This window comes from Gorilla gorilla, chromosome 15, assembly GCF_029281585.2.
Source record: "Gorilla gorilla gorilla isolate KB3781 chromosome 15, NHGRI_mGorGor1-v2.1_pri, whole genome shotgun sequence".
In the NCBI taxonomy this organism is placed as follows: domain Eukaryota; kingdom Metazoa; phylum Chordata; class Mammalia; order Primates; family Hominidae; genus Gorilla; species Gorilla gorilla.
In genome coordinates, this window is record NC_073239.2 from 107,666,101 (window position 1) to 107,680,535 (window position 14,435).

The 14,435-nt window shown below is 46.4% G+C and overlaps 1 protein-coding gene across 4 annotated transcripts in view; it reads right to left on the minus strand.

Annotated features, from left to right (window-relative positions):
* TTC7B (tetratricopeptide repeat domain 7B) overlaps positions 1–14,435 on the minus strand; it is a 277,826-nt gene that overhangs the window by 179,982 nt on the left and 83,409 nt on the right. For all 4 annotated transcript variants that reach the window (XM_004055569.3, XM_019010165.3, XM_063698113.1 and 1 more), the window contains one exon: positions 11,163–11,284. In XM_004055569.3, coding sequence (XP_004055617.1) covers positions 11,163–11,284 — 122 coding nt within the window. The remainder of the gene's footprint in view (positions 1–11,162; positions 11,285–14,435) is intronic.

Below are 14,435 nucleotides of genomic sequence, written 5' to 3' on the forward strand. Positions count from 1 at the left end.
TGTAAACAAATTAAATAAAACAAAATTCAAATGGGGGCAAAGGGTTAAATTCCTTCCCTCTTCTTTTGAGAATTTAACCTCAGGTTGGCCGGGCACAGTGGCTTGTGCCTGTAATCCCAGCACTTTGGGAGGTCCAGGTGGGCAGATCACTTGAGCCCAGGAGTTCCAGACCAGCCCGGGCAACGTGGTGAAACCCCGTCGCTACCAAAAAAAAAAAAAAAAAAATTAGCTGGGCCTGGTGGCACGCACCTGTAGTCCCAGCTATTTGAGGTTGACATGGGAGGATTGCTTAGCCCTGGGAGGTCAAGGCTGCAGTGGGCCATGACTGCACCACTGCACTCCAGCCTGGGTGACAAAGCAAGACCCTGCCTCAACAAAACAAACAAAAACAACAAAAATAACCTTAGGTTAACTTTCCAGTTTTGTTTCCCTAGAAAGCCTAAAAAGATAAAATGTCAATTACGTTACTAGGCAACACTTCCTATGATAAAAATGGCCCCTGATTGATAACTTGCAGCCAGACTGGGAGGAACTGTAAATACCTGATAGGAACTTTGTGTCTTTGGGCTTCCCTGAGTGTGCTGATTCTTACAACTGAGTGTATCCCTTGGAAGACCCTGAAGACGTGGGGCCTGAGATGTTAAGCCAGGGCAGATGGCAAACCTACCCAATGTGAGTCTCATTCCCTAGCACCTGAGCTGTCACTTGAGGTGAAAAGGAACAAACAGAGCAGCTCCTGGGTGGCTGTAGGGACTGCTGGGAGAACTCATGTGGAAAGAAGCCCCTGACCTTTCCCTGCTGGCAATTTTTGGTTCTGTCCTATATCTATCTAAGTAGATGGGTGTCAAGGGCAGCCTATGAAATTCTTGTGAGTTGGAATCTTTCACTAAACCTAAGAAATTCCCTGGCTTATAGTATATTTGATGCCAGTTAAATGCTAAGGAGTAAAATAAAGCAGAGAATAAAGAATGAGTTGGCTGGACAAGATGCCTTTGAGGATTCTTTTGGGTCTAAACCAAGCTTGTTCAACCTGTGGCCCACATGCGACCCAGGATGACTTTGAATGCTGCCCAACACAAATTCACAAACTTTCTTGAAACATTATGAGATTTATGCACAGACCTTTTTTTTTTTTTTTTAAGCTCATCAGCTTACATTCATGTTAGTGTATTTTACGTGTGGCCCAAGACAATTCTTCTTCCAATGTGGCCCAGGGAAGCCAAAAGACTGGACACCCCTGACTAAACAATAAGATCACCACTCCCTTCACCCTACCTCACCTTTGCTAGTTAGCTCCTACTTTCCAATTCATCTTCAGGTTTCTGCTCAGTCACTTCCTCAGGAAAACCCCCCATGACCACCAATTGTAGGTTAATTTCATTTTAAAATGGACTCTCAGAAATGGGTACCTTTCCTCCTCAATGCTATAACTATCTTAGGCTATAGTTATACATCCAAGAGTATAACGATCTGATTTCTCTCTGACAGCAAAAGCCTGTCTGGCTGCTCACCATTTTATCCCCAGCACCCAAAGAATGCCTGGCTCAGAGTGGAAGCTGATAAACACTGGTAGAACAAGTGAATGCCATAACACATCATCTGAAACCAACAGCGGAGGGCAGTATCCCTCAGACCACACGGTGTGTTCCTGCAGTGTGTTCATTCACGATACTCCCATCCAGAGCATGAGCAAGAGCTGCTCTGAAAATACTGCTGTCTGATAAGGTCTTATATCAGCAATTCCCAGGGCATGAATCTCCAGTTATGTCAAGAGGTACCAGGAGATGCTACAAAAATTAACTCTGACTTTTAGACACGAAATTATATAACCATCTTTCTAAAAGAAAAGCTGCAGGTGAAAAGCTAAGGTAAGAAAAGAAAATAGTATTATCTTACCCTTTCCTAAAGGCATAGCCCACTGGGAATTTACTTGTTTTTTCTTCTCCTGCTGGACTAGAAATTCCACAGGGACCATTTGCTGTCTCGACCCTAGTTCCTGACACGTAAATATTTGACAGATGAATAAATATGTGAATGGATAAACAAACAAGCACGGAATCTATTCCTCCACTCCTGCTCCCATTAAAACTGAAAACCACTACCCAAGACAAATGCTAACCAGTTCATCTGTCAAGGAATTCCAGTTTCTTGGTGGTGATTAAAGGAACTGTAGCCTGCCTTCCAAGAGGCAGCATATCACCAGTAAACCATGCAGGGAGGGGCCTTTGGGAGATACAATTAAATGCCAATCACTAACCTCCTCCCCGACTTTGGAAGCTTAGAATGACCCACCCCATTCTTCTGCTGAAACCAAGGAGAGATCAACACAAACGCACCCATCTTGCTGAATGCTGAGGAAGCTTTCTGACGGCATCAGATCTCTAACCCTCACTAAGTGCTAGCACTTGTGAAGTACACTGAAAGTAATTACCTGTCTCCATAATTCATCACTGAAAAGAGGGGTTTCGGAATTTCATAATTAAAATCGTTAGAGATTCTTTTGTTTCCACACTAAGGTTTTGATGGCATTAAGGGATGAGCAAGACCTAGCCCACATTTAAACAGAACAGATAAGATCTGGCTGATGCTTTTTATTCATACATAATTACATCTAGACTTGCTTTATTTTTATTTTTTAATTACGTGAGACCAATTAGAAGACGATAGACTAGCTTTTTAAGGTCCTTAATTTTCAAGTGTAATATATTGCTATGCTGCTCCTGACTCCATTTTCAAGAAGGTACTGACAGGGCATGGTCAGTATGGCCCAACTGATGAGAGGACTGAACTGGAAGCCAGGAGCAAGAGGACAGGTCCCAGCTCTGCCCTAGTCAGTTGTGTGACCCTGAAGAAAATCATATTACCTTGCTAATCAACTGTTTCCCCAATGATACGTAAACTCCATAAAGCCAGCGACTGGGTCTGACTCATTCACTTAGAACAGTATTTGGCACTAGTAAGTAACCTAGTAAGGGTCTCCATCAATGTTTGTCGAATAATTAGTGAACAGGATTTCTCTGAATCTCATGTATCAAGAGAAGTGATGGAAACAAATGCTCTCTAACAGCTGTTGGAGCTTCCGGATTTTCCGAATAGAAACTGCACCATCAGTTCAACTATTACGAAGATCTCCCTTCAAAGTGAAATGACTCACATGAAGAGCGTGGAACAGTGATCTAGGTGAGTCAAGTCTTCCAGACATGTGAGTGCCCAGGCGACATGTGGCATCCCCAAGGTGGCCTTAGCTGGCCAGGCTGCAGGAAGGCGCCCTATACCTCACGCTACTCCATCAACTTCCATTCTGAAGCTGTTAAAGCAGCTCTCACACAGACTCCCTCCTGGCTCTGTCCCTCCCGGCTCTGTCCCTCCCTCCATCATCCCCACCTTCCTAGTATGGTTCCTGCTGAGGTTAAAATGTAGCCTGTGGCCAAAAACCAAGTAAAATGAACCTGATCCTACTAAAATGGGGGACGTGGCTCTGGTGGCACTAGATTCCTGGTGGCCAAATGAACTACCCTGTTCTTGGCCCTTCCCAAAACCCCACCTTCCAGATCCAATGGCTTCTCCACACCTAGAGAATGAATTCCCTATTCCTTAGCCTGCTGTTTAATCTTCCACCATCATTCTGCCATCGGTCCTTCCAGCATGAACTCCACCTTAGAAAAGAAAATGGAACGGGAAGAACATTTCTGGGAAGTGGCCTGTATACAGAGCTGCAATTCATCCTGTATCATCTGCTACTCAACTTCCCCTGTCCAGCTTCTGCTCTTACCACTCCACCATGTTTGTTCAGGGTCACAGATGTCTTCCATGGTATCTGATCCAGGGGTCACAATTTGGTCTTCTTTATTAACATCTAGCAGCATTCAGCACAGGTGACCACTTCCTCTTTCCTAGCACAGGTTCCCGTTTTGGCTTTCACAAGGACACACCCTCACGATTTCCCTTCCACCTCTGGCAGTTCCTTCACAGGATCCTCCTCCTTTACTCAACTTCCAACTCTTGCAGGTCTTCAGGCCAAGTCCTGGGCTGTCTTCTCTCTTTACTCTCTGCCCCTTCACTGATCTCATTCAATCCTGTGGCCTTAAATATAATCAATATGCTGAAATTCCCCATTTATAACTCAAGTCAAACCCATCTTCTGGTCACGTTGACACTTCCACTTAGACATCTCACAGACATCTTAAACCTAACGTGCCCAAAGGCAAATTCTTGATTTCTCCTTTTCCAGATCTGATCCTCTCCTTGTCTCCACCCATCTAACCAACTGTTCAAGGCTGAAACTGGGGAGTCATCTCTGGTTCCTCCATTTCCCTTACCCTCTGTCCCCCAAATCCAATCCACCAGCAGTCCTAACTCTAGTAGTTCTAACAGACATCTCAAATGCATCCACTTCTCTTGGTCTCTATACCCTTTGTTATCTCTAAGATACACATCTAATGTCTTCACCACCTAGTACCACCTACCCTTTGTCCTGGTGACTTGGGGACTTTTCTTTGGACAACCATCACTCTCCCACTATATGCTGCACAGTGGATCTTCCTTCTTCTGGGTAAGCCAGACTGAGAGAGTCTGTGACCCTCCTCCTTCCAATGCTTCTACTACACTGGACTCCTTTCTGATTCTTGAACATGCCAAGCTCTTTCCCGGGTCAAGACCTCTGCACATTCTGCACCCTCTCCTTGGAGCTCTCTTTTCCCTGTGCTTGACCTGGTTAGTTCCTTCTCACCCTTCAACTCTTGGTCTCATCTCAATGTCACCTCCTCCGGAGACCTGGCCAGGCCACCCTATCTAAGCAGGGGCCTTCTGTTATTTGCTTTCACTGCACCCATTCACTTCCTAGCACCTATTCCAATTTGTAATTATATACGACCAGTACTTATGTATTATCTGTCTCCCTCACTAGACTGTCTCCTCCCTGAGAGCCTGGACTATGTCTCTTATATTGGCCAACATATACTAGTACTGAGCACAGTACTTGGTACTTAGCAGAACTCAACAAATACTCGTTGAATAACTGACCAAACCCACTGCATGCCAGGTCCCATGCTGAAAGCTTTATAGGAACATCCCCAGATGTCTACAGAAACCATCACTCCAGCCAGACTGGTCTCATATCCTGTAGAATACACACAATACCGAGTACAGTTCTAACTCCACACTCTACCAACCACTGGAACGTCCCTCTGGTGCTTCCCCATCTGTAGGCATCTACACCATCTCAAGCCCACTTTTCCAAATCTTCACTCCCCTTTCCAAATCACATGGCCCTTCCAGTACAGCAGCGCTCCTGTTTGCTTCTATGGCAACCTGGACATCCCCAGTGATAACACATACGACTATCCTGAAATGGCTTATTTTAATTCCTAATTCTCCATGAGACTCAGTTCTCCATGAATTCTAGGAGGGCAGGGACTTTGTCTCTTCTCTTCACCACTCAACCCCACAACCTAATGTAGGCCCTGTGATATAGTTTGGATGTGTGTCTCTACCCAAATCTCATATTGAAATGTAATCCCCAATGTCGGAAATGGGGCCTGGTAAGGGGTGACTGGACCGTAGGGGTGAATTTCTCATGAATGGTTTAGCACCATCACCCTTGGTACTCCTCATGATAACGAGTGAGTTCTCATGAGATCTGTTCGTTTAAAAGTATGTGGCGCCCTGCTCCGCCCTCGCTCTCTTGCTCCTGCTCTGGCCATGTGATGGCCCTGCTCCCCCTTTGCCTTCCATCATGATTGCAAATTTCTTGGGGCCTCCCCATAAGCCAAGCAGATGTCAGCATCATGCTTCCTGTAGAGCCTGTGGAAATGTAAGCCAATTAAACCTCTTTTCTTAATAAAATACCCAGTCTCAGGTATTTCTTTATAGCAATGAGAGAACGGGCTAACACAGCCCTGGCACGGATGGTACACAATGAATCCTCATTAACTGAATGAACAAATGACCCTACTCGAATGCATGAATAAATGGGCCTGGAAGCTTCAGCTCATTTAAAGTGATCTGGTGTTCTTTCATTGTTTATGCTTTTATAGAACCATGTCATAACCTTTAAAGGTACTAATGTTTATGTCTTCATCTTTTTTCTTTTCTCTACCATCTCCCAGATGACAAGGCCCAATTCCTTTTCATCTCTGTATCTCTTGAAGAGGGTTGCATACAAAAAAGTGGTGGTTATTAAATGCTTGCAGGAAGCGTGTGTGAATTCTCTTATGTTCACTGCAGTGGACTCGTACTGTCAAAAGTAGTGTGCAGTTTTAAACGTGAACACTTGCTACCACTGCAAGAGGGAAGATGACCTCCAGAAGGCCAGAATGCAAAGGCTAAGTTGCTCAAGCACCAAGAGAGACAACTGCATCCAGCAAAGCATGCTCACGTCCTGGCGGGCGCCCTCGCCATGATCACCTCCCCACAATCACATGGGATGTGGGAGCCTGTCTGCTGCTGCTACTGTTGTATCTGAGACATAAACCCAGGAAGCACCCTCCTCAGCAGCCCATAGGATACAGAAGGGCCTCTTGGACTCCTTTTCCTGCCTTCTAAGTCTAGGTTACACTGAGCAGGGCTAAACAATTGCAAAGAGATTATATGGGAAGATTGAAAGCTTTTTAAAGTCGATGCATAGTGGTGATGAGTGGTCTATTTGTTTGATTATAAAAACAGAGGTCCAAAAGCCCTTCCATACCACTTTATTCCCTGGCTTGGCTGCAAGTACCTGAGGGGAGCCCAAGGTCTGAACCATCCCTGCCTGACTTCCTGCTTTCTGAGTCAAGGCCTCCCATGCAGCACTCGGTGATGTAACCTAGAAAATGGTACAACCCCATGGGTGCATCTCCCAGCTGACAGTCATTTGCCTTTTGCATCAATTTATCTCCACCCCACCTGAATTAAAATCAATTCAAAGCCAGTGAAAACACACTACAATCCGTTTTGCCTACCCAGGACACCTGACACAGCTAACAAGAAGCAAGGTTACTTTAAATGTGCTTTGCTACCCTTTGTTTACAAAAGATGGGTAAATATTCCTAAAGCAACCTGCAGTAACTAATTGGCATCCCAGCTGGGCACAGTGGCACATGCCTATAATCCCAACACTTTGGGAGGCCAAGGCAGGAGGATCACTTGAGCCCAGGAGTTCGAGGCTGCAGTGAGCTAGGATCGTACCACTGCATTCCAGCCTGGGCCATAGAATAAGACCCTGACTCTACAAAGAGGTAAAAATCCAAAATTGATTGACGTGCCCAAATCAAGCTTCTCTGGCAATTCTGGTGGCAATGACTCAAGTAGGGAGTAACATTATCTTCTCAGAAGGCCGAGGGGAACCCGAGGGTGAGGCCGTTTCTCTGCTGCTAGCTGGGCTGCGAAATGAATACCCAGTGCTACCGCGGTCAGACCAGTCAGTCCCACCTATTTTCTCTGAAAGTGATTAGAATATTATCCAAGCCCATGGTTATGCACCTTGAGCAGCATTGCCTTAAGCCAGCGCCACTGTAAAGAAATGCCCTGCCTCCAAGCCCTGGCAATGTCCGGCTCGGTCATCTACTTCTCCACAAGCTCCCACTGCAACCAGGACGTGACCTGAATCTGGTCCCACTTTCAGCTGGTAAGTCAGCCAGGCGTCGTCACCATTGGAAGTCACAATTTACCTCCTGCTGTTTGCCTGACACCCCACCAGGTGCTTCCATGTGCATATTTTTATTTGCTCCTCACTACTGCTCTACAAGGTGACTGATATTCACCCTATTACACAGATAAAGAACCTGAGACTCAGAGGAGGAAAGGGCTGGTTCCAAACCCAGCACCTGAGCTGCCCTCGCACAAGCGCTTGCTTTGGCGAGGCGACTTGGAGCCCTCGGAGGCGGCAATCCTGGCCCTCTGAGGCTACTGTTCTGCTTTCACCCTCTGCGGAGCCTCAACAAGATGTTTTTTCAGCCTTAACAGGCTTGTTGCTGCCACCCAGAGGGATAAGAGAAATAGATGTGAAATGGATCTGGGTACATTCCAAGTCGGACCACGCCCAGAGACTCGGGACTGGGAGGCGGAGGAAGTTACCGGCCTGGATGACAACTAGCTGTTCTCTCCTGCCTCGTAAGGAAAGAGGGAGCCCAGGAAGGGAGGAACTAGGAAGGAAGGGAAGGAAAAGATGTGAAGGAGAAGAAAAAGAGGGGTGGGAGAGGGAAGAGGACGAGCCAGAAAGGGAGGCCGGGAGAGGAGGGCGAGGAGAAAGAGATGCTTTGTGACGCGCTGTAGATGAGACACGAGGGAAAGCCTTAGGAGAAATCACCCAACCAACAGAGGCTGGGAACTGTCTGTGGGCGATGACCTGTCCGGGGTCAAGTGCTCCCTCACAGAGGGAGGGTGATGGACAGTCAATCCCTCCCATCGACTCCATCCACACCAAGCTGCAGCACTTCCCACACAGTGGCACAGTGGTGAAAGGACTGGAGCCCAAGGAACTGTGTGACCTGCAGCAAGGTGCAACCCCTGTGAGTCTAAATTTTTCTAAACAATAGGGGCAATACTGCTCACATTGCCCACTGCACACGGTGGAGCGGCAACGCTGTGAGGACCAGTGACCATGAAGGACAAGTGTTTAAGCCAAACTTAAAAGCAGCCCTTGGATCTAACACATCAGAAGGGGCTTAGGAACTGGTCCTGGCATCACGTTTTCTGAAAGAGATGCCCAAGTCCACCAGTTCAGCAGTGACTTCTGGAAAAGATGGGAGAGTTCTAGAAGAATCAGATTCAAGACTATAATTCAGTGAGTCCTCAGGAATGACAGCTAAAAGGCTAAGTATACATTTAAGTATATTTCTAAAGAAAAACATTGTGTTTCATCAATTCCATCTCTATTGCCAAACTCTAGTGTATTTTCCTACTACTGAAAATCAGTCAATCCTCTCCATTATATCCTTTCAGATACACAGAAGAAAACTGCAGAAGAGCAAAAGGAGTGAGACAACTGGGAGCAAGTACCTCACAAGGAAGTGTGGGAAGCTGCTGGTGCTTAGGGACAGCAGTTACCTCCATTCTGTCCCCGCTTGCTGTAGGCATCCACTGACAAATGAGCCCTGGCTGTGGCCCTCAGGCCCTGCTTAGCCCACTGGTATGGGTCAAGCAGCCCTGACAGCACTTGGCATGTTCAAAACCTCCCAACAGTTTTTCTCCTTGGGGTATATTCTGTGGCCCCCAAACTGGCCCTCACCTCCACCTCCTAAAAGTAATTCCTCACTACTGTTGCACCATCCCAGCCTTGAGCTAGTTGCACCAGCAGGGACTGCAGCTAGCAGGGACCTTTGAGAGTACCTGGCCCAGGGCTGGGAGTGGTGGCTCATGCCGGTAATCCTAACACTTACGGAGGCCAAGGCAGGCAGATCCCTTGAGCTCAGGAGTTTAAGACCAGCCTGGGCAACATAGCAAGACCCCATCCCCCCCCCACAAAAAAAAAAAAGAGTGAGAGTACCTGGCCCAATCCCATCACTGGTCTTTAGAGCCCAGAGAGAAGAGCAAGAGGACAAGAAAAGAGAAAAAGCTTCAAAGTTAAGCAGTCCCTTAAGGCTACATCAACAGGCATTTCCTTGAACTCGAGTAAAGTAAAATAAAATGAGAAATGTGTCAGTAAGCAATCCATGGCATGTAATCCATCACCTAGTGCAAACCTCTCATTATTATTTTTTAGTTGGATTCCAGTGGGCAGCCAGTGTCTCAGGGCCCAGTAGTCTTCCTTTCTCCCCAGAGAACAGGCTTCAAAGATGGAAATAAATTACCCAACCCACTCTTATTAATCTCACACAAAACATTTTCAACTGAACGTACGGGTATGGCACCCCTGGGACCCCCAGGGGGATTAATTCCCGGGTCCGGACCTCCATATTAACACATACAGACACAGGTCAGAGAGAAGGAGGGCAAGGGCTGGGAGCTCCTCTGTGATGACCACCATTTATCGTGAAAAGGGAAAAGAAACATCACTAGAAAAATATTCCATGTTCCCTCCCTTCTCCTTCTATTTATAACAACAAAGAAAACAGAACTTCATCTTAGCTTAGGGGACGTGCACCATTGCTCAAATGATCTCAATCAGTGGCAGATGAGATTGAATGCAAGAGCATCTTTGTGCCAAGGCCACTGAGCTGCTGCAAACCTTGGGGTGTGTGTCACAGCCTTTTGTAGGCCATGTGGAGCTCAGCCAGAGGCCTCTGGACCAAAGCAGGCCTTCTCTCACAAGCAGTTTAATAGGACTTGAAAAATAGGCATTTATTTTCAACTAATGGGAAATGGATGCATGCGGCTCTGGGCCACCAGGCAGGTGAAATCCCAATTTCATGAGCTACACCCCAAGGTTTGAAGCTCTTAAAAATGAAGAGGGAGCAACTCCATTGTTCATTTTTCCAGAGGCTGGGGCTTGGGTCCCCTCTGCCATTCAAAGCACTACTGGACTACTCTAGAGGAGGGGAACGGGCCTCTAGGGACCTCCCATGCAAAGCCTACAGGGGTGCTACAGAGGAACCAGATACCTACTGTTGGTCTTCATGCACATCTATCCTGCAGCACAATGTCAAAACAAGGGATAACTGAAGAGATTTGGAACAGAATCAGCACATTTCTCACAAGAGCAACACAAAAAGGAAAACAAACATCAAATGCATTCGAGAGCTGTCCCTCCCGTTCATGTCCTTCAACCTTTCTTAAAAGCCTTTTCAAAGCCACACTCACTTTCATAAAAACTGGCTGAGATTTGGCAAATCCAATTCCCTGAATGATCAGCCACTGAAAGGGCAATGCTCCTGTGTGCCAGGATTTCCAATTCATTAACTTTTTCCTTAACAAATGGGGAGGCTGATGCAGAGCCATTCATGGAGGGAGGGCATGGGAAGGCGTGGCTCCCATCAGGCCCACCCCACTGGTCTTGAGGCTGTGTACTTTTGACTCGGGTTCCCTCCCTCCCTTCTCCCACCTTCACATCTCATGGGAAAGCAAGAGAGCCAGGTAGAGAAGAGACAAAAACAGCCAACGTTCATTCTTTAAAAAAAAAAAAAAAGTTCCAATGGTAGTTCATATTTAAAATTCCTTTATTTTAATAACTAAACTGGAGACAGCATTGTAAGGCTTTCTACTTTCCTTCTTTAGGAAGTGGATTTAAAAAAATGAAGATGGCTTACCCATTTTTGAAATAGAGGACATGGGCTCTCTGAAGTCCTGTTTCTAGGAAAAAACCTAGTTCTTGATCGTGGGGAGCAGGGCCAGGCTTAGGGCTTCTGTTTTGAATATTAGAAAGTATTACCTAGAAGGGGAGAAAATTGGAAAACTAATCAGATGCACATCCAAGCCTACTTCCTTCAAACCCTATCTCTAAATGCACTGCTCGACCTAAAAAACCAACTTCCTCAGGCAAATATCAGTGCAGAGGCACAGGTGTAGAAGTGCAAGCATTAGAAAAGCAGAGAGAATGGTTCTACTAGACAGGAAGCAACAAGCAACCCAGGGGCACACACAGCCCTCCTGGTACCGAAAGCTGAGGAGTCGGGGGTGCTGATGAGCAGGTGGTGCTGTAAGAAGCACTAGAGGCGGAGAGGCCCTGCTGAATGCCAGGATACTGACAAGAAGGCTGGGGACACAGAAGCGGGTCCTAGCAAAGGGCGGAAATAGTTGTGATCCACCAATGGCCGAGGTCACTCACAGGCAGACTGCAGCTACAGCCCTGCATGAGCTTGATGAGCTCCAAGATGAGCTGATGAGTGCTGTGATCCACACTAGCCCTGGAATCAACCAGAAAAAGGCAGACTCACCAGGCTCCAGAGCTGAGGGACATTGCAGCTTTGCAACCTGGTGAGGTTGGGCTGCGTGGCAGTCCTCTATTCTCAAGGGGAGAGCTGAGCAAAACACCCTATCTCCCCAAACTTGACTTCTTAGCTTATCAACAGATAATGGGGTTTTTAAAGGTTTAATTTTTTAGCCCTGCACAAAAGACTGCCAACTAATCAGGAGGAAGACTTGCAAGTTGGGTTGGGTATACTGAAGTGTAAACATGTAGCTGCTACTCTTTTTTTTTTTTTTTTTTTTTTGAGACAGTCTCGCTCTGTCGCCCAGGCTGGAGTGCAGTGGCACAATCTCAGCTCACTGCATGCTCTGCCTCCCGGGTTCACGCCATTCTCCTGCCTCAGCCTCCCAAGTAGCTGGGACTACAGGTGCCCACCACCACACTTAGCTAATTTTTTTTTTTTTTTTGTATTTTTAGTAGAGACGGGGTTTCACCACGTTAGCCAGGATGGTCTCGATCTCCTGACCTTGTGATCTGCCTGCCTTGGCCTCCCAAAGTGCTGGGATTACAGGCGTGAGCCCCTGCGCCCGGCCTGCTGCTACTCTCTTTAAACTCACAAGTCAAAGCATTTCTCAGAGGAAAGCCTACTTGTGGCTCACGTAAAAACCAATGTTCTCCAAACATGCCGTCCACATTTGCTGAAAGTCAGCAGCTCTTCAAAAGACCCAGTTGTTTGCCAAACCCCAAACATCCTAGAGGTCTTGAAACCTTAGTCTCCAAACAGAGTGGAAGTAATTACTAGTTCCCTAACCCGCAAGCTTTGGGGAAAAGAAAGGTAGAAGGTACATGATAAACAAGACATCGAGGAATGAAACCCAGGTGGGCAACCCTTGCATGTGAACCGGATCCCAGCATCTTATAGAAATTGCCCAGCTCCGTCCTGACTTAGCCCTCAGCTCTGCACCCCTGACTCTCCGGGAGTTCCTCCTCTCTGGGAACCTCATTTCCACCCACTACAGGCTCCTCCTCCACTCATCCGTCAAGTGCCAGAGATGCACGCGGCACCATCGGAGCCACACTCCTTTCTCTCTGAGGTCTCTTGAGATGACCGCATCCATCCCTAAGAGCTTCAAAATCATCAGTATGCTGCCAACGCCCAAGTTTATAGCTGTAGTCAAGACTTTCTCTGTGAATTTCCAACTCGCATATCCAACTGCTGCACTTGGAGGTCCAGCACGGAAACTTTTAAAAATCATCCTTCATTTGCTTTTCAGCATAGTTTTAATTTTGACATGCCATGATTATTTTAAAGCAAAAAATTCAGTACAGCACAAAAAAAATAAAAAATCACCTCACAATTCCATCACACAAAAATAACCACAGTTAACATTTATTGAACGACAATCCAGATATCTTTGTGGACACATGTATCAAGCAAAGAAAGATAAAAATCATTTTACAAAAAAAAAAATGAGATCATGTTATATATGCTAGTTTTAAATTTAAATCATTATATTTAATTTAGTTAAATTTAACAGAAGGAACTAAAGTGTAACCAAAGTTACACTTTAGAAAGTTTGTCCCTCCTAATTATTTCTCAACTATGTCTGTGACTATCCATTTCTACTACCATTACATCATCCGAGCTGCCAGGACTTCCTGTTAGATTTCTACAACAGCCTCCTGAATGGAGTCTCCACGTCCTCTCTTGCTTCCCTATTTCCCTCACTCTCTATAAGCAGCCTGAATAATTTCTGTCACCCAAGCTGGAGGGCAGTGGCATGATCATGGCTCCCTGCAGCCTCAACCTCGCAGGCTCAAACGATCCTCCCACCTCAGCCTCCCAAGTAGCTGGGACTACAGGTGTGTGCCACCATACTCGGCTAATTCTTGTATTTTTTGTAGAGATGAGGTTTCACCATGCTGCCCAAGCTGGTCTTGAACTCCTGAGCTCAAGCAATCCAACTGCCTCGGCCTGCCAAAGTGCTGAGATTACAGGCATGAGCCACTGCGCCTGGCTCCTGAAAAATTTTTCATAATCCAGTATGGATCATGAGCCACTGTGCCCGGCTCCTGAATAATTTTTCATAATCCAGTCTGGATCATGAGCCACTGCGCCCAGCTCCTGAATAATTTTTCATAATCCAATCTGGATTATGTTGCTCTTAGGCTCCTTTTCCTCTTTCTCATCTCTCAGATATCAGCTTGCTTCTGCTTCTTGCTTCCTCCGAAGGGCCTTTTCTAACAATCAGCATAAAGGAAGTCTGCCCTATTCGCCCGCCCACAGCATCCTTTCCTACTCCTTCATTGCATTTGCCATTGTTATTTCTTCACTTGATTTCTGGCTGTCTCTCTCCACTGTGCTACAAATTCCACAAAGTCAGAGGCCACGCCTATTTTACTTACCCAGTGTCTAGTGCAGGATAAGCATTCAATATACATAGTAAATGAATAAACTTTCAAGGCCAATCATAAATGCAGAGAAAAGGCAACAGGAAAGTAACCCGCTGTGTCTTAGGCACCATGTGGGTACATGGCTATCTCACGTATTCCTCCACAAAAACCCACCGAGATACACACCATTGTCCTCTCTTTACCAGAGGGGAAGCGGAGACTGCTCCACCGAGTGAGGTGCCCAAATCATGTGGCTTGACAGCGGTGGAGCTGGTGCAGA